A 25101-nucleotide genomic window follows, 5' to 3' on the forward strand; every position below is an offset into this window, starting at 1 on the left:
TAGCTGTTAGGCTGATCACAACATAATCATAACACCAGCCATTATCAACAAAATGTAGATGGTACGGCATTTTAAATGTGTTACTAGTACATGCTTTTAAAAGACCTTTTGCATTCAGTGAAAAAGATCTTAAGTATTACTCGCAAGATTACTGGTATGTATTTCCTTTTTCTATACCTAGCTGAAAAGAATATTATAAAGTAACAAAACCATTCCCTTTCATCTCACCAACAGCACAGCGTGACTGAACACGTGACTGCTTTTCAGGGTCATATGCTATACTTATTGACAATCGTGACGACCAATCATAATCTCCAGCGCAACCATTTTTAACCAATCAAGAGTGGCGACTTTAACATTAGGCACTGTTTATACGTACAATTGTGTTGTAATAAACTATTCTGTGGTTTTGGTAGTGTTTTTGCAGGTTGTTGTCTGTTTGGGCTGTCAAGGTGTTTTCAATGGTAAGTGACCCATATTATTTTTCGGTAATTTTCAAAATAGCTGTCTCACTACAGAAATAAACAGATTAATTAAGGAAGATTCAGTGAAAAAACACAGATGTCAATATGCGGATGGTGGGCATAAGATTTTAATCTCTCGCTAGACAGTTTGACACCGCAAGTAGCCACCATAGCATTCTTACACAAATTGCATGGTTTTATATGCGATACGCTGAATTGTTTGCTAGTTGTACCTTTCTTCTAACGGCCTGTAACCGTAATTCTTTTCAACTGGGTTTCTGCACATGCGTATCCAAATCTAACTTCCAGGGGCTGTGCAGTCAATTGCCAGTACTACACCAGTACATTTATAGTATGTTGACAAATATACGTGTTTTTAATGTCGTATAATGCCTGATAGTCAAGCCTTGCGATACGGTTAGCGTTATTGACATTACATTCTGATTCCGGATTTCCGAATGGTAATCGTTTTTGTTATTCATAAAACCCTCATATGGTAAATATGGGGAAGTTCTTAGTGACTTGCACTATAGTTTTATTTCAGGTCGTATATCTGGGTGTTTTTACAGGAACACCGAAGGGTAAGGATAGTTCAGCTCAGCTTTAGGACCACTGGTCCTCCGGGTTATGAGTTCATGCCCTCAGCTAACAATGTACCTCTCGCACGCATTATAGTGTAAAGCACTGTCTTAACATTCTTTCAGGCCAGGGACTCCTTGGTGGATAGAGAGACAGATCTTCATACAATTTAAAATTGTACTACAGATTATATCAACATGCGTATTTACTAATATAAACAAGTTTATTTATTGATTAATGACCCTATTAACTTTTTTACGTCATCTTGTTGCTGTCAAAGAACAATTATAAAGATTATTGATTTGAGGTTTGTAATTGTTACTTTTTACACTACATTTCTGTTTCACTTAATAGATTTTTAAGGTGTGTGTGTGTGTGGTTTAAGTAATTTCAATGCTGTGGATAGTGTTTCTTTTCTTGTTTTAATACAGGCAATTAAAGTACAAGGCACAAATTAAGTGGAACTGACAGTCTATATTCCGGTGGAGGTTATATATGAACGTACAAATATAAACAAATTGGACAAATTAAAATATTACTACATGCAAAACCATTACATTGTATAAAACTTCATTAGTAAATGTACAACAAAATCAAAACGGCAACAACCAGTTTTCAGTCTCCATTCATCAGAATGGGAGGTGAGGTCATGTGCATGCTGAGAATATGTGCTGACATGTGCTCATCATCTGCACAACAGCTGGCTAATGTGGGTGGGGATTATAAAGGCAATTAAGTCAAGTGACAACATGTTAATTTATCAGTAGTTTGTCTTATTACTGGTGTGAGTTTAAAATACGTTTTATTCATAGACATTTTTATAAAATTTCACAAAAAGCAGTTTGTTGTCATACAATGATTCATAGACCCCCAGCAGTTTCTTTGTGGATCCCCTGTTGAAGACCTGTGGTAATGGTATAAAGCATTATTCATTTTCAAACTTAATGTCATTTTAATTGAAATGTTGCATAAAAGGAATTTATAACCGTGTTTTGAGTTTTGCAGAATGAATTCTTGTATGCTGTTTTGTAATATACAACAATTTATCAGCAAGCTTAACGAATGTCAAGAATTGTACTTGTTTGTTTATATTTTCTGCTGTCAAATATGTAGTCTTGAGCCAACCCCAATTTCTTTGTTTTGCTGGGAAAATGGGCCAATAGGTACAGCTATTTATTGCACAATGTGCAAACACATGTAAATTATGGTATATAACACAAAGAGAGTTTGTATCATTCTAACCAGCCTTGCCTGAACTCTCTTAGGCAAGTTTTCTTATAATTACTTTAGGTAGTCTTCAGTAATAGTCCTCCAGGTTTCTTGAATGACATTCCAAAACTCTGCTTTAGACGTTGGCTGCATTTTGTTCTGTCTTCTGTGAAGAAGATCCTTACACCGCTTCAGTAATGTTGAGATCCAGGCCTGTCCATGTTTGATAGTGTTCCATCGTGATTTTTTTTTTTCTGTCACGGTATGCTTTGACTGCATTGGTAGTGTGTTTGGGATCTTTGTCATGCTGAAAAATGATGCCGTTGCCAGTCAGATGCTTTCCGGATGGAATTGTGTGGTGGATCAGAATCTGACGGTACTTCTCACTGTTCATAACAGTCAATTTTGATGAGATCCTGAACACCTCCGGGTGACATGCGGCCCCAAACCATTCCAGAACCTCCACCATGTGTTATTGATGGCTGTAGACGCTCAGTGTTATAGCTCTCTCCGGACGACCTCTTTACAAAATGACAACAATTAGAACTGAAAATTTCAAACTTGTCCTTAAAACATGTTGCCGCTGATTTTCAGTCCGGTTCTTGTGTAATTTGGCAAACATCAGCCTCTTCTCCCTCTTTCCCTTCCTTAAGATTGGCTATTTGACAGCCACACTTCCATTGAGATCATTTCTGATGAGGCTTCGTTGAACAATACATAGATGTATTGAAGAGGCAGATGCATCTCTCAGGTCCTGTGTCTGGTCTTTGGATTTTTTTCCCTGTTCCTTTAGGGCGTGACTTTGAGATGCTGTTCTTCAGCTGCAGGTAGTTTTTTTTTCTTGGTCTGCCACTTCAGTTTTTCTCAATTTTCAAGGACACACTGCCGAGGTATGCTAAGTTTTCAGCTAATAGCTCTTTTTGAATCACCTTGTTAGTGCAAAAATACCATTTGAGGCTGGTCAAACTGTCTTACCTTTGGCATATTGAATATATTAAATAAAAAAAAAAAATAGGAACAAATGTTTCACTGTGACAGGCTGCAAAATGCCTAAAGCTACAAGGTGTCTAGATAAAGGTGTTCCAACCGCTCAGCATTCAGCATCACCAGATTACTAACCACCAGCCGGTTCACCTGTAATCATCTGCACCTGTTTCTTCACTGGTTCATGCTTTAAGTAAGATGGCTTTGTTATGCTCGAATGATTCATAAGTAGGTCACTGTGTGGCTTGGCAAGCAAAAAAACATTCCTCTGAAACTGGTCAGGTACTGGGATGGAACCGAAAATGAGCCAAAAACTTTGGAAGTCCTTGAAGAAGCCTGGAGAACTGTTCAAGACTACAGTTTAAAAAACAATAAAAATACAAGAAACTCTGCCTTTGGAAGCAAAATACAAGAAATGAGGGATGGCTCAGTACTTTTGTATAATAGTGAATGTGTGCGCTGTATGGTCAAAAGTATGTGAACCCCAACATCTCATTCTGAAACCAAGGGATTTAATATGAAGTTGGTTGGCTCGTTGTTATAATAGCCTCTGCTCTTCTAGGGGGAATTTCTAGTAGATGCTGGAACATTGCTGGAGGGTTTCAGGTTGGTTGCCGTTCAGGTTTGATATTAATGTTATCTGGTCCCTTTCTGTGAGCTTCTGGTCTACCACTTTTTAATCAGTGGTTTATCTTATTACTGGTGTGAGTAATAAGACCTCGTCAATTTGTAGTTGACGAGGACAGCTTTCGCAGGGCAGAAAAGTGGTGAACTGACTCGTCGGATGGCATCCTATGATGGCGCCAAGTTGAAAGTCACTACCTTGCCTGTACAACCACCCCTCCTGCTGATAATGTTTGTTGCAGAACATTGCGTGACTTTCGGGCAAAAAGCGTTAGGGGCCCCTACTCTGAATCATAGGGGTTAGAGCCCCGCGCAGGTTTTTTAAAATCACGCTCCTGCCCGCACCCGCAGACCCATTAACGGATATACTGTACCATGAAATAAGTTTATATGCATTAAATGTTGTATTCCAGTAGAACAAGAACAGAATAAATACAAATTCAACAAAAATCTCTCAACTTTGAAACGCAAATAAACGTAAACTGAGCCCAAAAACTAATCAGGTGTGCAAATATCTGCAGTTATTAAAAAAAAAAATAAAAAAATAAAAAAATAACCAAATCTATACAACAAATTTTTAAATATCACATTATTATAAACAAACAAGAGCAGCTTAAAAACAGAAGAGAATTTTTCAAAGAAATACATTTAAACTAGTTGAACATTACAATTATGCATACAATGGCTCAGAACAAACACGAATATATAACACAAAATAAATCACATCAGTTACATTCTCCATCCTGCCAAAAATCTTGGCACCCGCTGTCTATTTTTAGCCGCCTGCTCCCACCCGCGGCAACCTTAAAACCGCCCGGTCCCGTGAGATTTCTGGGGGTCCCATGGGACCCCAGTCCCAATGCAGGGCTCTAATAGGGGTGTCCACATACTATTGACCTTATTGTTTGTTTGTTTTTGTGATGTGTCTCTTTGGCCATTTATATAATCTTCTTTGCATGTCTCTCTCTCTCTCTTTCCTTCATTAGATGCTGAAGATAAGTGTGTTATGCTTTTCTGTGCTATCCCTGGCATCAGCACTGACCTGCCCTGACAGTGGCCTCTGTGACAGCAGTAACACATGTTGCCAGACTGCTTCTGGAGTGTATGGATGCTGTCCATTACCAAATGTAAGTCTACAGGGGAGATGCTATTAGTTTTTATCATGACTATTCTTTTGCAGGCTAACATCCTGTTTCACCTGGAATCCTCACCCCGCTGTCCTGAATGCTAGCGATTTTTTTTTTTTTTTTAAAACTTTTAAACTTCACAAACACCTTATCAGCTGTGTGTATCAGCAAATGACTGTTAATTAATTCGGGAGGTTAATAGACCAGGCATTTGGCAACTTCCACATATTCTTGCCCAAGCAGGAAGTCCTCTCAAGTGTGATTTCAGGGGTGAAGCCAGAAAGGTGACCATCCTTTGTGCCAGGGGTGAGATGTTTAAAAGATCAGAGAAACTGGAAAGGGGGAAAGACGCTTCTGGCGTTTCCCAATGTTTCAGGGGTGTGGTACTGTTTAAGTTTGCACTGATAAGTCATGAACAAGGCTGAACCAACACTTTCAGTCCACAGAGACTTTTGTGTAATGCATTTGTCCAGAATCCTTATAAATGTGATGTGGTCTAAGAATATTCGGTGTTCAGATATTGGATTTGTTTGTGTGCGTCTCTGTTTTTAATAAGGGCAAATTTTAAAATAAGTCAAGCCAGGACCTCCTGTAATGTGAATGACAGCCCTCTGCTTGTGGTGCCTCACACAAATGTATTTCAACTGGTTTCCAGGCTGAATGCTGTGGGGATCATTTGCATTGCTGCTATGCTGGCATGCTGTGTGACCTGGAACATTCACACTGTTCCAATGCGACCCACACCCTGCCCTGGCTGCGCAGGCTTCCAGCAAAAGTACCCCTATCCTCACAGGTGACAACCAGCCGTCAACCACTGCTATTTATTTCCTTTCTCTTTATTGTCCGCATTCTTGGTTGTACTGTTCATCCCATAAATTACAGCAAAAATGCTTTGCCTTGCCATATGAATAGTATGTATCCTCTAATTGTAAATAAACCATTCCAAAGTTCCATCGGTATAATACTACTTGCTTCTGTTCCGACTGAAACTGTATACTAACAGTGTAGAAACTCCGGATTAGTTTGCAGACACATTTAGACATGTCTTTGAAATAAGTTTGAATGCAGTGTGACACTCTACACCAGAGGATCTGTATGATTTTATTTGATCCAGCAAGAACTGCAACCACAAAAATCTGTCCTACCAAGTTGTAACATAATAAAAAAATAGATGCCGTTTCCTTCTGTATAAAATGTGCATGTAAATAATGTTGCATACTTCCTGCATCATCATGTGCTTCTGTTGCTGCTGTTTTCCTGCCTGGTCACCGTTTTTCTTCTAGGCCCGGTCCTGCTTAGATGGTGGGCCGTGTTGTCCTGATGGCTACCATCTCGGTGATGATGGAGCTTCCTGCACTAAGAATAAAGGTTGGTTCATTTGCAGAAACAGTATAACTTAAATGCAGGAACCTCACAAAATGCTGAGGTAAGCAAGCCACCCAAAAGAGGGAAGGGAACTGTCAGTCTGAGGACATGTTGTTTTAATGTTTTTTTTTTTTTTTTTTTTTTTTGCTGATTAGATGACACTGTTTTTGTACAATGAGGCTACTCTGTTTAACACTGGTGTCATATTTCAAATAAGCCAGAAAGGGTTATTTGAAGGGAGATGCAAATCTACATTTTCCCATTCACAGTATATGTGAATCACTTTTCATAATCGGGCGCAAAAGTGTTTAATTTTGCTCTGACAAGATTTATCTTTCATACAATTAGAAACAACATTTACCTGCCTATTGGTGGTTTATTCCTTTGAATTTATTACATAAACTGTGCTTATAATTTATCTCGGGTCTTAATGCAAAAATAAATTCGTCTTATTGCATTATTTTTTTTCTTTGGCTTGGGATAAAATTTTAAAATGGCAGAGGTAATTGAAGATGTTTTATCATTAATGCATTAGAACTTGAATAAACAATTTCTGCTTTTTCATTTAATATTAACAGCCTGTGATACTTGGCAGTGTTTCATTTTGATTCAAAAGTCCACTTGCATTACCCACATATTCATTATATTAACTTGAATAGGAGATTTGAATGAATAGTTACATGTGCAAATGGTTTGTGATGTACTGGCGTTCCATGCAAAGTTAACCTGGAAGGATTTCCTTGCAAACATTGGTGCATGGGCGGTTATTGAATATGAGCGACATACATCATCATAAAGTGAAAGAAATCCTGTGCTTTTTTACCCAGAAGCATTATGTAGTAAAGCGTTTACTGCAAGTCTGCATTATAGGATATTGTGTCTCATTGGTTTAGGCATTGCAAGTGAATGAAAAAGAATGATGTCAAGTTGGGAAAAGCCATTTCACAAGGTAGAACAGCTAGCCTTAAGGTTAACTTTAGCAATCAAGGAGAGGCTACTCCCTGTCTGTCCCCAGTCTCTGTTGTGGGTAGCATTACATTATTACTCTGCTGAGACATTGTTTGCACAGTCTAATTACCAAGCATAAGTCTGAACTATTGTCCTTTCTAACTTTTTACCTGAGATAAAAGATTAATGTGTAACCATACTATTATTTAAAGGCTCTGCTCGGGGCTTTACAGTCTTGGTTCAAACAGCTGAGTACTTGCATGGAATGCAGGTGCAGGTTTTTGAGCATGCATGTACAGTTTTCCGTTTAAAAAAAAAAAATTGTATGCATATACCCTCACCCCTCCCCATTTATTTATTTAATTTTGTTATGATTGTTTTTGTTTAGGGACAGATCTTGTCGCATATCCTTAGTGCTCCCAGTTTTGATTAAACATTATGATCTTGCAGAATAACCAAAATTCATAATTTTTCTCCATCTGTAATGTGTACAATGGAAACGCCCAGCATCCATACCTGAAGCTCACAGTACTACATTACTGCTGTATAATTATGATCCCGAATAAGTGGCACCCCCATCACCTCAAAAACAAACTGTTTGCATTTCCTTTCATAAAGACTTTCGCAGGCAGTCCTGTTTTTGGAAAAATCTGTAGGCTGTGGTCTGCAGTTTGAGACATCTGGGCCATTCTGACACCAACTGGAGCACCAGGTTCAGCAGGCACTGGTACAGCAGTTCTGCTGCCGTTCCTGTGACGATCCTTCTTTCTTTTTCTTTTAAAGCAAGTTACGTGGAAGCCGTCATCTGCCCCGACGGGGAGTCGGAGTGCCCCGATGGGACCACGTGTTGTCAACTCCCTGACAGCAGCTGGGGTTGCTGCCCTTTGGCCAAGGTGAAGGGGCTGGGGGGGATAGCACAGCAGTCGTTAAGGTTGTGGGTTTAAGTCCCTGGAAGGATCCTACTTAATCTGCTTCAGTGGAGGAGTGTGTGTGTGTGTGTATATGTGTTGTATTACATAAACTGTCAAGTTTGAAGAGGAACGGGGGGAAAAGAAATTTTAGCAGCTAATCAGGATATTTAAACTTTAATTACCTTATAAACTGACTGATATGCATTAAGAAGCTGTAAGGATATATCGCGGTCATACTGTGACATAATGTGAAACATCAAAGCAACATAAACTGAAGAAAAAAAAAATCTCAATGTTGGAATGCATTAGGATGTTTAGTGATTGCGGTCTGAGTTTTGGTTCCTGCTCTGTGCAGGCTGTGTGCTGTGAGGACAGAAGGCATTGCTGCCCTGAGGGAACCAAGTGTGACCTCGAACACTCGAAGTGTTTGTACCCCACCCAAGGTGAAACCATGCTTGTGCAGAAGCTCCCTGCCAGAAGGAGAGCATCTCCAGAGGACCATGGGAGGAGAGGTATGCTGTCACAATGTCTTGGGCAGCTCAGCGTTTGGTTTAGCCCAGGGATGGGTGGGGGTCCTGCAGCATGTTCATTCTCATGTAACCCTCTCTTCCCTGCAGCTGTGAACACTTCCGGTGGAAAGAGCCAGTACTCTGATGGACAGGCTCCTCTGAGCAGGAAGCTGACTGCAGCTCCCAGTGACAGTAAGGAAGCCTGCTGGGCTGCTGGGCTGCTGGGCTGCTGGGCTGCTGGGCTGCTGGGCTGCTGGGCTGCTGGGCTGCTGGGCTGCTGGGCTGTGCCATCACTCTCCTCCAATTTCCCTTTCAGTGATATGCCCAGACGTGGTGTCCAGGTGCCCGAATGAGATGACTTGCTGTCAGCTGAGCAATGGGAGCTACGGGTGCTGCCCCATGCCTAGAGTGAGTGTTTCTTGCTGGGGGCGGGGTGGGGGGGTGGGGGGGGGACACTTGTGGTCTTCTGAATATACTATAAAATTTTGTTTCGTGACTCAGGCTTCCCGTCCTTGACAGTTGCATGTTTTCTTAACAACACAGACTTGTTCTAATAATTACCCAAGAAGAATGTGCTCAGACGTCTTTAGATGTGACTCTGATGACTGAAAGTGTCTTAGTGCTGAGTATGGCAAAGTCGTGTGTGTAGAACTGGGACAAGCCCTTAGATTTAAATTAGACGTGTCATTTGGCTACTGTGAATTGTTTTTTGTTGGTTTGTTTAAATTTTTTTTTCCTGTTGCATCAGTTGCATTGTGCCCAGCTGTGTGAGCTGGTATGAAACCTACTCCCAGGGCTCAGATTTTAAGCTAACGTTTGAATTATCTTGTGGTCTCGGCTAAAGTTGTTTTCTTGCCTTTATGTTACGCTCGTCAGCTCAGATACGCTGATTAATCTAGCAGGGATTCTAGGCACGGTCAGTTAAACCAGGTCTCTTAATCTTTTAAGCACTCGTCTAATCAGAACCACGGTTATGGTTTCATTGCTCTGTGAAAGAAGCAATTAATATCAGTTAGGATGGTCTCTTGTAATTTGTGTGAGGTGCTCTGACTCCTATCTCTCCTGCAGGCTGTTTGCTGTTCTGACTTCCTCCACTGCTGTCCTGATGGCACCAAGTGTGATCTGGCCCACAGAACGTGCGTGTCTTCAGAGGGGAGGAGTGTATCCTGGGCTGCCAAGCTTCCTGCAAAGCCAGCTCCTCAGACGGAGAGAGGTTACCTCCACCTCGCTATATACCAGTGCTGTTAGCCTGTTTCTAGATGGCCAGCTCAGTGCATGTTATTTCTCAAGCCTCTCCTGGTAATTAGACAATGAGGAGTTTTCAAGTTTTACACTTGCAAGGTAGGTAGGGTATTGGGTGAAAGGAGCGTAATACTATACGAGAAGGAGAGCGCAGGACAAAACACGCAGCTCTCCACAGTTTTGCTTATGGCAGCGGTTGTTGCAGTTAGGCTTGTTAACGATGAAAAGCATTCAGTGCAAACTTTTTTGCAGTGTTGACTCATTATTGCCTATCTGTCTCCCAGGCAACGTCGTCCCATGTAACGACACTGTCGCCTGCCCTGACAACATGACCTGCTGTAAAACGGAAGCAGAGCAGTGGGCATGCTGCCCTCTCCCGCAGGTGCTGTCTTCCCTTCACATTTTCTACAGGTTCAGTTAGCACGGTCACATTTCAGAGGACTTCTGGGTCCGACCAGTGTTTCTGGGAAGGACAGCACAGCACGGCCTGTCCAAGACGGCTCCTTCCCACTGCTGTGGAAATTGATATTTGCATTATAAGAAGTGCTGATTTTAATCTAAGAAACTGGTGAAAAGTATGCTGCAAAAATATAATAGTGATACTTCACTAAAACCCATGGGCAGGGTTGTCGCGATCATGAAATTTTAGTTGACGATGAATTATCATACAAATAATTGTGATTAACGGTTTAATTGTCCTTTTCTGTTAGTGTTATAAAATTATCAGCCCAGCGTTAACATAATAATAGTTTAATGATACATATACATCTTATGAAGAATTGAATATTGGAGCATATAAATTGCATTTCTGTTTACCTTTTGAGCTTTGGAAACAAAAATTGTACAGGGAAGATATGACATAAATAAGAAGTTAAACGCCTTGAGAAAGTTAGTGTTGTCACTACCTGATCCAGACCACCTACCTGACTTTACTTCGCAAATCTGCACCTCCTAATCCGTTCATCCTTTCATTCTTGCTGCAAGCCATATTGTGTACATTTATACCTTTGGGTCACTATAAACTGAAATATGAATTCTGGCATATTTTGTGTTTTGTTTCCATCATATGTGTATATATATCCAGGAGACTTGAATACGAGACTTGAATGAATAGGTACATGTGCAAATTGTTTGTGATGTACTGGCGTCCCATGCAAGGTTAACCTGGAAGAAGGTCCTTGCAAACATTGATGGATGGGCGGTTATTGAATATGAGCAACATACATCTGGCACACAAGTACGCATTCACCGTACATGCAAATGTGTATTTATTTTATGTGTATTCTTGCTGTTCAGTGTGCATTTTAGCCTTTTATACTGCTCGCAGTATCAGCCACATAAAGATTTGAAATGCATGTTGATTTCTTGTCATAACAGCAAGAATGCAAATAAAATAAATACACATTTGTGCTGCTACGACAAGAACGACGTTGAGGCCTGGGTTCGAACCCACAGCCAACTCTGATCGCAGGCACAGATGCCCCCTGAGCCACTCGCCACCCCCAAAATAGCCTTTATCCATCATAGTAAATATTGAAACTCCATTATCCAAAACTCCCAAAACCTCATTTGTGTGAAGGATTATGGAAATCGGTTTTAATTATGTTATATATAATTATAAATGAACTTCACAGGACCAAAAGAATCTTCTGGCTTGTCGCTGACTGCGCTGACGGAATCAATTTGTTTGTTTCCCGTGCAGGCAGTGTGCTGTGACGATCACATGCACTGCTGCCCCCACGGCACCATCTGTAACCTGGTCTCCAGCACCTGCGACACTCCCACCAGCCCCGTGCCTCGGCTAGACAAGCGTCAGTCGGACGACCAGTGTAATAGCACCGCCTCCTGTCCAGGCCAGGCCACCTGCTGCAGGACAGGCAGCGGAGACTGGGCTTGCTGCCCACTACCTCAGGTAAGGTCTTCACTGTTGTTATCCATGTTGGTGTCAGGCCTGTGATGTGGTTTCGGCACTGAATGCCGACTCCCTTTATACAGGCAGTGTGCTGCGACGACCATATTCACTGCTGTCCCCAAGGACACACCTGCAATGTGGCGGCCGGCACCTGCGACAGCCCCTCAGGGCCGGTTCCCTGGCGGGAGAAGGTACCCGCACAAATCTCAGAAGCTGATGAGAAGTGTGACGAGCAGACAGTCTGCCCCAGTGGGACCACGTGCTGCAGGCAGAACTCCGGAGAGTGGGCTTGCTGCCCCCTTCCCCATGTGAGTCAGGGGAGATGGACCCCCCAACCCTAACCCTAACCCTAACTCTAACGCCCACACACAAATCTCCCTCTAATTCGACTCGTCGATGCCCTGCAGGCAGTATGCTGCGACGACCATGAACACTGCTGCCCCAAAGGGTACAAGTGTGACGTCTCCGAGAAGACGTGCAGCAAACCAGGGGCCCCCAGCCTTTCATGGGCCCAAAAGCTGCCTGCCCAGATGAAGCATGGTGCTGAAGCCAATTTGAGCGCCCCCTTTTGGGGAGAGGATAAGTGTGACCCCTATACCAGCTGTCCCAAAGATAACACCTGCTGTTACATGAATAAAGTTGGCAGATGGGGCTGCTGTCCTCTGCCAAAGGTAAACACCTCTGCCACTGCCCTGCATTTCTGTCTGACGGTTACCAAAAATTTGTCATTTAGTAAGAACTAGCAGTTCAGTGTTTTTATTAAAAACAACAATTTCTTGCACAATAGTTGAGCGGTTTTTCAGAGGCTGAAAGCTCGTAGTACTTTTTCTTCCGCACTTGGTGTCACAGTGCCATCTGGGAAATCCCCCCCATGTCTCCCTGCGTCCACCAGGCAGTGTGCTGTAAAGATGGAGACCACTGTTGTCCGAATGGCTACCGGTGCGACCAGAGACAGGAGTCCTGCATCAGAGGAGGCCTGGTGATTGGCTGGTACCGGAAGGTGGAGGCTTGGTCGCGTCCCGTTACGGCCTCCGACGTGAAGTGTGACACTCAGAGCAGCTGCCCCACTGGAACCACCTGCTGCCCCCTGTCTACAGGACAGTGGGGCTGCTGCCCGCTGGTCCAGGTCATTGCAACCCCTCAGCAAAGACTGAGAATTTGAAGTTTTGCCAGTTAGGTTTCAGATGGGTTTTTTATAAGAACAGTGTGTGGCTCAGTGGGCTGAGTCTCTATACCTGTGATCAGTAGGTCATCTGTTTCAGCCTTAGCAGAACAGTCACATGTCCGTGGGCCCTTGAAGCCCCTAACCCCCAGCTCCAGGGGTGCTGCATGCTGGCTGATGATGGACTGCTTGTTCTCCCCAGTATACAGTTCTGTAAAAAATTGAGACCACTCTGTTACAATTTAACAAATCTGCATTTCTAAATCCTTGTTTAATCCGGGTTCTGCTAGCACAAGGCTACACTGCAAGGCAGGCTGCTTCCAGGCTCAAAGTCTCTAAGACAGCAGTACACAAGAATGAAGTGAAGCAGGAGACACTGGGAATGACCAGAAACCAGCCATGTAGAGGGCAGAAGCAACAAATGCCAGAGATGACTGTTAACTTATCTGGCAGTGCCTCGTGAATCGGAGGATGATATCAATTGATCTTCAAAAAGAATGGAAAACATTAAGTGCAGGAGTGAAGTGCACTGCTAGGACAGTTTGTATCAGGCTCCTAGAAGCAAGACTTAAGACCGATAAAGTAAGGAAGAAGCCCTTCGTTAATGAGAAACACAAAAAACGAAGAACAACTAGACTAGAGTTTGCAAATAAATCTATAATTTACACAGGTGCATACCCATAAATTGAGAACTAAGTGGAACTAAAAAATTTTGCTGTGGTCTCTTAATTATTTCCGGAGCTGTATATGGAAAGTAAAATGGGGTAGGCAAAAAGAGAATTTTCCCATGGAGATTAATAAAGTATCACTATTTTATTAGGTAATTGAAGGATTAGGAGGAGTCTTTAACTCTTCAGACTACCTTGGTTTCACTTCTGTGGCCTTCAGCTACCATTTCTAGTTACTGCCTTGGCATGTTCTTACTTCCCCGTTATGGTGGGTCACCCCCTCCGCAGGCTGTCTGCTGCACCGACCACGAGCACTGCTGTCCCCAGGGCTACACCTGTAACATGAAGTCTGGCACATGTGACAAGGAAGAGGGACACGTCATCCAGAAAGTCCCCGTGAGGCCAGTTTCTGGGTCGGACCAGATGGGAGCTCAAAAGGCCGCCAGCCAGTGCAGTCACTGCTCGGAGGGAGAGTCCTGCTGCTGGAGCTCACATACATCTGCGGCCTGCTGCCCATGGTCTGAGGTAGTATGTGCTGCTCCTTCCTGTTGAAGCCGGGCTGGGGAACCTTCTTCCACATAGGGCCACGACACCTTTACAGGTGGCTGATGTACAACCGGTCAGCCTGTGCACTAGGTGACCCTCGCTGTTATGATTCTCACCGATTTTTAATGAAGGTGTGACTTGGAATGAAACCAACCCTCAGGGTTCACAGACCAGTGCGCAGGACTGTTACAGGATATTTGGAAATGGGTGCAGTTGCAGTTCCTAATGACTGGGTTTCAGGGAGATAGACAGTGAATCGGAGAGTTTATTAATTATGCCATCATTCCAGGAGTTAATTTTTCATTTATTATAAAGAAAATTTTAACTGATTTTTTCAAGATGTACTGATGCAGCTAAAATGTCCCTTTTCAGATATTTTTCTGAAAAAATTGCATGGATGAAGTTCCCAGTTCGTATTAACTTAGTTCACTGTGTGTGTGTGTGTGTGTGTGTGGTAATGTAATTGACATTCTTTCCTCCTTTTGTTCATGTCTTCTGTTCATGTTCATTTTAACAGCCCTCACCTCAGTTGGTGTTTGAGGGGCAATAAGAATATTATCAAAAACAAAGGCCTGAGTTTGATTTGCTGTCACTTTGGTTTAATAGGTTGCTGTGGGAAAGTGAGCAGCTCTCTATCTTCTCTTTCCTGCCCCATCCTCCCTGCAGGCCGTGTGCTGCAGTGACATGATGCACTGCTGCCCTGTGGGGTACACCTGTGACCTGGAGGCTGGCTCCTGTAGCAGACCGATGCAGCTCAGCTGGGATTTCCTCCTGACACGCGACAGCAGAGCCGTCACTCCGGTGTGACAGAGAGCCTTACCTGCCTGAAGTCTAGAGCTCTTCGTCAAAACCTGAGGACAGCAGACAATATATTTTAGACTTGATTATGATTTTATGTTTTTCTCCTCCTTTATTTGGTGAGATGTGTAAATAGAACTTTTGTTATATGCAGACATTCATCGATGAAGGTGATCTGGTTTCAACTTGGACATTTCCTACTATTTTTCCAAACCTCTAGCTCAAACCGAATCATTTTATGTCACTGGTATTGCTAACCTTGTTTGGATGTTTCGTTTGATATCTGTTTTTAAATTAATATCCTAGTTCAATGTGAAACACTGCTTTTGGAATTTATTTGTTTGTTTTGCTATTTATAAAAGCATTTTGTTCCTCTGTCAACTGCCACTGCAGATTCAAACTTGACCATGCAAGTACTTCTGACATATCGATGCGTATCACTGGTGTGGTAACATGCGAGGGGAACCACTGATAATTACATTCTTTTTCTTCTACGTTTGTCACCATGGTGCCCATGCTTTCCCATAATCTGATGAAACTTTCTTTGCATATTTTGATATTTGCACGTTTGCTTGCAGAAGGCCGGGACATTAGGTTTGCAGAAGGTAACAGATTTCTTGTATTGTCCTAGAATGGATTCAGTGTATCTATGCTGGTAGGATTGACGTGAATGTTGCTAGACAATTTTTCGTTGTTTTTATATTTAGTTCTTACAATCTTTTTTTTTTTTTCTGAAACTCGTTTTGAAATATGGATTTTGAGGGACTCGTACAATTACCAAAGGAGTTCAAAGTGCAGGACTTTGCAGGTTGAGCATTTTATTGCATCTCTGATATGGCGTAATCAGACTGTTTGGAGTTAAATAAAAAGATAGTTACTGCCTCCAGCTTCCTCCTTTCCTAGTTTAGGAGCTCGTGGGAGTTTTACTTACACAAAAATATTCTGAAGAGAGGAGGGACAATTGTTGGTTATCTCCTGGAACCAATCACATTGTAGATGAGGTGGGACCAACTAATCAGATGTCTTGGTCCCACCCATAATGTGATTGGTTCATGGAGATAACCAATCATTGTTCCTTCTGCTCTCAGGAAAAACTCCCATAATAATAATAATAATAATAATAATAATAATAATAATAAAAAATCTGTTTCTCGCATACAAATGAGATGAAGGAAGAGCTCCTAATCAAACTAGATGAACTAGAGGGGTGGGGGAAAGGAAAGTACAGTTCAGTACTGGATTTTTCATTTGGAAGAAAAATGCAGGTGAGAGCAGGTACAGAGCGCTCTGATATGTATATGATAGGGAATGGAATTCTGTAAGGGAGAATGTGCAATCTAGTATTGTCCAACATAACGGTTAATGCCATCTTTGACCAAGAGGAGCTAGGCTAAATCTCAGGTCATCATAAGCCAGTATCCCTGAAGTTATGTGCGCAGGTGACAGGTAAGATTTGTTTGGAGTCACATCTGATGAAAATCTTACCTAGAGATACCATAGTGATAAAGTCGAAAGTAAGTGCAAAAATATTAACTTGCTGCCTCTGTGGTGTAATACGTAAAGGAATCGGGAGTAGAATATAACATGTAGTTTTCATTTTTGTCTACTGACCCACACTCCAGTACAGTAGGGGGCAGTAATGCATCTGTAAACTGGTTTTCATACGCCAATAGCTCCTAGAAGAAGACGCCACACAGTGCTCGTCCGCATATGGTTTTGTTGTGCCGAATTCTGCACCCCTGCCGTGAAATGCACCCCCTGTCGGGAGCGCGCACCGCTCTTTTCTTCTATTCGAAGTGGGAAAATACGTAGTTCCGTCAATCTAAATATGCAACAGAAATATTAAATTGCGTTTGCACATTTAGAAGACCACTGTCCCACTTCACGAAGGCTGCATTTAACCCATATAAAACTGATAAACTGTGACATGTAAACGATGAGCTCCGAACGAGAACGTAGGTGATTTATTTGTCTCGTCATCAGTTTACTAGTTTGAGAACAAGGAAGTCCTTCGCTTTAAGAATCAAAGCAAATTACACAGTATTATTCCCTATACATATCTAGTAATGATCTTTTTCCACAATGAAGAGAGTGTTCTGGTACAGTGATCCGAAATACCTAAACAAAAAAGATATTTATCTTTATGACGGCTAATCTGGCAGGAACTTCATTTCCATTCTCCCCTTTTATTCCATCACGAAATGCTGCTATCAAGCGACATATTTAAAGAAATAGATAATAATTAATTAATTTCATGAATGCCATATCACGTGCAGCGCGGGGGTGAGGGGGGGGGGTGCATTTTACGGCAGCTTACTTGTTTCGTATTTAAGAAACTGGCTCAGTACCTGTGCTATTAGTACCTTACAAAGTTCGCTCTGTTTATTGATCTTGATCTATTGTGCAGGTTTATAAAAAGCATATTAGGAGGAGGTGAACTGACAGGAACATGCAGGGGTGGAAGGGGGTGTGTCCTTTAGCATAAGGGTATGCACCCTTTTTAAATCTATCTGCTAAGATAACAACATTAGGGGACCTGCCATGAATTGCACCCCCTTTGAATTCTTGAAGCATTTTGGTATCTAATCACCGGAGACGGAGATACAGGGGGGTACCATTCACGGCAGGGTACCTGCCGGGAATTGCACCCCCTTTGAATTCTGGGTCTGAATGTCCTACATAAATGAAATTTGCTCAGGTAGTACACTTTGCCATACAGAATGTACTGTCCAAAGCATTTTGGGATCTAATCACCAGAAACAGAGATACAGGGGGGTGCCATTCACGGCAGGGTACCTGCCGGGAATTGCACCCCCTTTGAATTCTGGGTCTGAATGTCCTACATAAATGAAATTTGCTCAGGTAGTACACTTTGCCATACAGTGTGTACTGTCCAAAGCATTTTGGGATCTAATCACCAGAGACAGAGATACAGGGGGGTGCCATTCACGGCAGGGTACCTGCCGGGAATTGCACCCCCTTTGAATTCTGGGTATGAATGTCCTACATAAATGAAATTTGCTCAGGTAGTACACTTTGCCATACAGTGTGTACTGTCCAAAGCATTTTGGGATCTAATCACCAGAAACAGAGATACAGGGGGGTGCCATTCACGGCAGGGTACCTGCCGGGAATTGCACCCCCTTTGAATTCTGGGTATGAATGTCCTACATAAATGAAATTTGCTCAGGTAGTACACTTTGCCATACAATGTGTACTGTCCAAAGCATTTTGGGATCTAATCACCAGAGACAGAGATACAGGGGGGTGCCATTCACGGCAGGGTACCTGCCGGGAATTGCACCCCCTTTGAATTCTGGGTCTGAATGTCCTACATAAATGAAATTTGCTCAGGTAGTACACTTTGCCATACAGAGTGTACTGTCCAAAGCATTTTGGGATCTAATAACCAGAAACAGAGATACAGGGGGGTGCCATTCACGGCAGGGCACCTGCCGGGAATTGCACCCCCTTTGAATTTTGCAGGAAAATGGACATCCAATTTTAAATTATTTAGGTTCCCCTGAATCACAATGTTTTATGGAGTGATCTACAGTTAGACAGATACAGAGCGCTCCGTTATGTCAGGATTCCTTTTTCAAGAAATGTAAATAGCAATCGCTAAACTTATCATGTATGTTTTGGTACCAAGTTTGCATCATGATTCACAGTTAAAATTACAGTTTGAACGCCAATGATCTTGGATGCCAAAAAAATGAATATGCTGCCTCATGACAACACATGTAATGCACTGTACCTACACAGATTATGAAACAGACCTTGCTGATGTCAAGTGGGCATGAAATGGGATATAATGTAGAAACTTAACTTAATGTTCTAGTTATAATTATTCATTTCAACATTAAAGTTTTCCTATAGATATCATCTGAGATTCAATAGGCAAATTATTTTGTGAAGGCATAGAAACTTTAATAATAAATACAATTAACAATCCCAACAATGACTACAAACTAAACGCTTAATAAAATCAAAAGTTCACTTATTATTATGGATAATAATAATAATGTTAGAAAACAATTAGTTGCATTGTCAAATAAATAAGTAATTAATCCTACATGAAACACAAAACTAATAAAATGACAATTCCTTATGTGCATGCTGGACAAATATAGTCCTGATCAATAGGAGGATTCTGCATGCAGTCATGGTGGTACCATCTGCTGCAAACATCACAGCAGACCTAAAGGGAAGGGAGAGTGTTTCCATTAAAGTATGGTTAACACTTATCACATTAAGTATTCAAAGCAATTAATGTAATCAGAATAGGTAATTCAGGGAAGATTATTGCCTACATATAACAAGTACTGTCCTAAAACACAAGTAAATATGTACAGCGCCCTCCACAATTATTGGCACCCCTTGTAAAAACTTGTAAAAAAGGCTTAGAAAAAATCTTCCTCTCAGTGAAGTAGCTTCATCTCACACTGAAATAAATTTGAAAAATCCAACCTGTCTTTGAAATAAATTTATTCAAAGAAAAAACAAATCTTTCATTAAGAAATAATAATTTTTCATAAAAACACATGTGCCACAATTATTGGCAGCCTTGGAAATTACAGTGAACACAATGTAACTGAAGCATGTTTCCCATGTAAATTGTACAACTTTGAGTTGATTGGAGTGAAAAGGAACCTTCAAGCTGTAATCCATGACTTCCTGATTAACTGGGGTCTCCGTAAAAAAACACCAGATGCCACAATCATTCTAATGTATTATTTGGATGGTATGCCAGAAAAAAAACTTTTTTTGTCAGCTAACCACAAACGTAAACAGCTGGAGTTTGCGAAAGACTATTACAACTTTGACTGGAACCAAAATTTAATAGTCTGATGAAACAAAAGTGGAGCTTTTTGGTAATAAACATTCAAAGTAGGTTTGGTGTAAAAAGAAGGATGGCTGTAGTAAAAAAAAAAACCTTATCCCATCTAAGATATGGTGGAGGTTCTGAGATGTGAGACTGTTTTTCCTACAATGGCCCTGGAAACCTTGTTATGATACATGGAATTTTGGACTCCATGAAATATTTTTAATCAAAATTTTGCTGCCTGTGCTAGGAAACTAAAACTGGGCCATCCTGGGTCAATACTGGGTCTTCAAGCAGGACAATGATCCTAAGCACATGTCCAAATCAACACAAAATTAGCTAGCTGATCACAGAATCAAGCTTCTGCCATGGCCATCCCAGTCCCCTGACCTGAACCCCACTGAAAACCTGTGGGCTGAACTGAAGAGGAGAGTGCACAAGAGAGGGCCTAGGACAATGGGTGACCTGTAAAGAGAAATGGTCTCAGATACCCTGCTCTGTATTCTCCAATCTTATAAAATGTTACAGGAGAAGACTTAGTGCTGTTATATTGGCAAAGGAAGGTTGTACAAAGTATTAAGTATTAAGGCTGCCAATAATTGTGGCACATGTGTTTTTATGAAAAATTATTATTTCTTAATGAAAGATTTGTTTTTTCTTTGAATAAATTTATTTCAAAGACAGGTTGGATTTTTCAAATTTATTTCAGTGTGAGATGAAGCTACTTCACTGAGAGGAAGATTTTTTCTAAGCCTTTTTTACAAGTTTTTACAAGGGGTGCCAATAATTGTGGAGGGCGCTGTACATATTTACTTGTGTTTTAGGACAGTACTTGTTATATGTAGGCAATAATCTTCCCTGAATTACCTATTCTGATTACATTAATTGCTTTGAATACTTAATGTGATAAGTGTTAACCATACTTTAATGGAAACACTCTCCCTTCCCTTTAGGTCTGCTGTGATGTTTGCAGCAGATGGTACCACCATGACTGCATGCAGAATCCTCCTATTGATCAGGACTATATTTGTCCAGCATGCACATAAGGAATTGTCATTTTATTAGTTTTGTGTTTCATGTAGGATTAATTACTTATTTATTTGACAATGCAACTAATTGTTTTCTAACATTATTATTATTATCCATAATAATAAGTGAACTTTTGATTTTATTAAGCGTTTAGTTTGTAGTCATTGTTGGGATTGTTAATTGTATTTATTATTAAAGTTTCTATGCCTTCACAAAATAATTTGCCTATTGAATCTCAGATGATATCTATAGGAAAACTTTAATGTTGAAATGAATAATTATAACTAGAACATTAAGTTAAGTTTCTACATTATATCCCATTTCATGCCCACTTGACATCAGCAAGGTCTGTTTCATAATCTGTGTAGGTACAGTGCATTACATGTGTTGTCATGAGGCAGCATATTCATTTTTTTGGCATCCAAGATCATTGGCGTTCAAACTGTAATTTTAACTGTGAATCATGATGCAAACTTGGTACCAAAACATACATGATAAGTTTAGCGATTGCTATTTACATTTCTTGAAAAAGGAATCCTGACATAACGGAGCGCTCTGTATCTGTCTAACTGTAGATCACTCCATAAAACATTGTGATTCAGGGGAACCTAAATAATTTAAAATTGGATGTCCATTTTCCTGCAAAATTCAAAGGGGGTGCAATTCCCGGCAGGTGCCCTGCCGTGAATGGCACCCCCCTGTATCTCTGTTTCTGGTTATTAGATCCCAAAATGCTTTGGACAGTACACTCTGTATGGCAAAGTGTACTACCTGAGCAAATTTCATTTATGTAGGACATTCAGACCCAGAATTCAAAGGGGGTGCAATTCCCGGCAGGTACCCTGCCGTGAATGGCACCCCCCTGTATCTCTGTCTCTGGTGATTAGATCCCAAAATGCTTTGGACAGTACACATTGTATGGCAAAGTGTACTACCTGAGCAAATTTCATTTATGTAGGACATTCATACCCAGAATTCAAAGGGGGTGCAATTCCCGGCAGGTACCCTGCCGTGAATGGCACCCCCCTGTATCTCTGTTTCTGGTTATTAGATCCCAAAATGCTTTGGACAGTACACTCTGTATGGCAAAGTGTACTACCTGAGCAAATTTCATTTATGTAGGACATTCAGACCCAGAATTCAAAGGGGGTGCAATTCCCGGCAGGTACCCTGCCGTGAATGGCACCCCCCTGTATCTCTGTCTCTGGTGATTAGATCCCAAAATGCTTTGGACAGTACACATTGTATGGCAAAGTGTACTACCTGAGCAAATTTCATTTATGTAGGACATTCATACCCAGAATTCAAAGGGGGTGCAATTCCCGGCAGGTACCCTGCCGTGAATGGCACCCCCCTGTATCTCTGTTTCTGGTGATTAGATCCCAAAATGCTTTGGACAGTACACACTGTATGGCAAAGTGTACTACCTGAGCAAATTTCATTTATGTAGGACATTCATACCCAGAATTCAAAGGGGGTGCAATTCCCGGCAGGTACCCTGCCGTGAATGGCACCCCCCTGTATCTCTGTCTCTGGTGATTAGATCCCAAAATGCTTTGGACAGTACACACTGTATGGCAAAGTGTACTACCTGAGCAAATTTCATTTATGTAGGACATTCAGACCCAGAATTCAAAGGGGGTGCAATTCCCGGCAGGTACCCTGCCGTGAATGGCACCCCCCTGTATCTCTGTTTCTGGTGATTAGATCCCAAAATGCTTTGGACAGTACATTCTGTATGGCAAAGTGTACTACCTGAGCAAATTTCATTTATGTAGGACATTCAGACCCAGAATTCAAAGGGGGTGCAATTCCCGGCAGGTACCCTGCCGTGAATGGTACCCCCCTGTATCTCCGTCTCCGGTGATTAGATACCAAAATGCTTCAAGAATTCAAAGGGGGTGCAATTCATGGCAGGTCCCCTAATGTTGTTATCTTAGCAGATAGATTTAAAAAGGGTGCATACCCTTATGCTAAAGGACACACCCCCTTCCACCCCTGCATGTTCCTGTCAGTTCACCTCCTCCTAATATGCTTTTTATAAACCTGCACAATAGATCAAGATCAATAAACAGAGCGAACTTTGTAAGGTACTAATAGCACAGGTACTGAGCCAGTTTCTTAAATACGAAACAAGTAAGCTGCCGTAAAATGCACCCCCCCCCCCCTCACCCCCGCGCTGCACGTGATATGGCATTCATGAAATTAATTAATTATTATCTATTTCTTTAAATATGTCGCTTGATAGCAGCATTTCGTGATGGAATAAAAGGGGAGAATGGAAATGAAGTTCCTGCCAGATTAGCCGTCATAAAGATAAATATCTTTTTTGTTTAGGTATTTCGGATCACTGTACCAGAACACTCTCTTCATTGTGGAAAAAGATCATTACTAGATATGTATAGGGAATAATACTTTGTAATTTGCTTTGATTCTTAAAGCGAAGGACTTCCTTGTTCTCAAACTAGTAAACTGATGACGAGACAAATAAATCACCTACGTTCTCGTTCGGAGCTCATCGTTTACATGTCACAGTTTATCAGTTTTATATGGGTTAAATGCAGCCTTCGTGAAGTGGGACAGTGGTCTTCTAAATGTGCAAACGCAATTTAATATTTCTGTTGCATATTTAGATTGACGGAACTACGTATTTTCCCACTTCGAATAGAAGAAAAGAGCGGTGCGCGCTCCCGACAGGGGGTGCATTTCACGGCAGGGGTGCAGAATTCGGCACAACAGTTTCCGTCGAGCGTTTACCGAAGTAATACGCTGCTTCCTGTTTACCGAGCAGCGGTTATGTGTTAGAAGTCAGAGCAAAAAATTACAATCCTGAAATTAGCCAGCTCAAACGCGTTGGGGCAGTTTGCAAACCATGTTGACTATTTATAATATAATAAACTCTTACATACATGTAAATACATACACTTGTATGTAATACATAAATACACTTGTCTCGAATTGAAAATCTAACTTCAGACAGCTGACCTAAATTGGCTAATCTGCGGTAACTGCTGGATATGTTGTATACAGTAACTGTGTTCAGGGACCTTTTAAGATACCTACTAACATTAAACGTATTTTTGTGTCCCAGACTGGCAGCTTTATCGTTCTATAGACTTGCTTCATTTCGTTGAAAACGTTAAACTACTCGCCTTTTACTTTGTTATAAGTTAGCTGGCTGGCCATTAACTAATACTTGTCTGTGTATAATAATGGAAGTTATAATAATACATTATAAGTCTATACTTTTTTTATTGGTTGCTGATAGTGTTTTCTGGCTACTTGGTAAATGTACGAACATCAGCACCTGAAAGAGCAGCGTAGGCTGCGACAGCACTTGGATGGCGCATGTGTGACGGTTGTTGTTTTTGTGTGATTCATATATGGGCAAGTTCAAGAAGCCGGGGAAGGTGGAGATGGTCCTGGCGGGACGCTATGGAGCCGCAAAGCTGTCATTGTAAAAGTGTCGCGTATTTTCTGATTTTCACAACGCCAAAATATACAAACTAACTTTGTAGAGTCTTATATTAATCGATTTAACTAAAACCATACATGGACCTAACAACAATAATTAGCTTTGCTTGTTTCTGTTCCAAGTCCCAGTACAACTTGCGAATTGCTGTGTAAACTGGTAACATTTTACAAGAAGTATCAGCAAGGTGCTCTGAAAATTGGGCATCTCTTATTGCAGACATGTTAAAATAATACGGAAGGCATCATCAACTCAGAGAGGTTGAAATTAATACAGTAATTGTTTTCCCCCTCTTTCAAGAATATTGACGTCGGCATTACCGACCATCCTTACAGACGCATTAGTGTCTGGTACTGACCGCTAAAATGGTAAGTGACCACAAAAATGGGCAAGAATAAAACTGCAGATATACAAAATCAAGGCCTTTTTCAAGGTGTATAACTACAATCACCTCGTGCCCACCAGGTCGGTGTCAATCTGATAGTCGGTGATGAAACTGAAACCTCAGGTCCAGTTTTACTGATGTCATTGCAGATTATCATCCCAGTCAGGGTTGTGGGTAAAGCTATGCAGTTAAATTTGAATGAACTGCAGTGTTGGTAGCAGAAGCAACACTTGGTTATGAACAAGAAGATCAATGTGTGTCCATTTCAGCTTGATGGATCCAGCTTTCCCTTGGTGGCTGGTGTGTGTCCTGCCTTTCATAACAACTGGGTTCTTAACTTGG

General features: G+C 41.4%; 1 protein-coding gene across 1 annotated transcript; it reads left to right on the forward strand.

The window, feature by feature from the left end:
* Positions 1 to 328: 328 nt before the first annotated feature.
* Positions 329 to 15934, forward strand: grnb (granulin b). Its single transcript, XM_049014298.1, has 16 exons — positions 329 to 464; positions 4847 to 4987; positions 5643 to 5780; positions 6271 to 6355; positions 8084 to 8193; positions 8567 to 8723; positions 8829 to 8912; positions 9037 to 9128; positions 9789 to 9933; positions 10247 to 10344; positions 11665 to 11874; positions 11958 to 12182; positions 12282 to 12545; positions 12767 to 13000; positions 13993 to 14229; positions 14917 to 15934. Exons 1-16 carry the CDS (start codon positions 462 to 464, stop codon positions 15055 to 15057), a joined length of 2364 nt encoding a protein of 787 aa, XP_048870255.1. The 5' UTR covers positions 329 to 461; the 3' UTR covers positions 15058 to 15934.
* The last annotated feature ends 9167 nt before the right edge of the window (positions 15935 to 25101 follow it).

This window comes from Brienomyrus brachyistius, chromosome 5 (genome assembly GCF_023856365.1).
Source record: "Brienomyrus brachyistius isolate T26 chromosome 5, BBRACH_0.4, whole genome shotgun sequence".
In the NCBI taxonomy this organism is placed as follows: Eukaryota; Metazoa; Chordata; class Actinopteri; order Osteoglossiformes; family Mormyridae; genus Brienomyrus; species Brienomyrus brachyistius.

What these genes read in the sequence shown, in the direction of transcription:
- grnb (XM_049014298.1), top strand. An exon ending in GATGCTGTCCATTACCAAAT is followed by an intron (nt 4,988 to 5,642) that starts GTAAGTCTACAG and finishes ACTGGTTTCCAG; the next exon opens with GCTGAATGCTGTGGGGATCA. An exon ending in GCTGCTGCCCGCTGGTCCAG is followed by an intron (nt 13,001 to 13,992) that starts GTCATTGCAACC and finishes CCCCCTCCGCAG; the next exon opens with GCTGTCTGCTGCACCGACCA.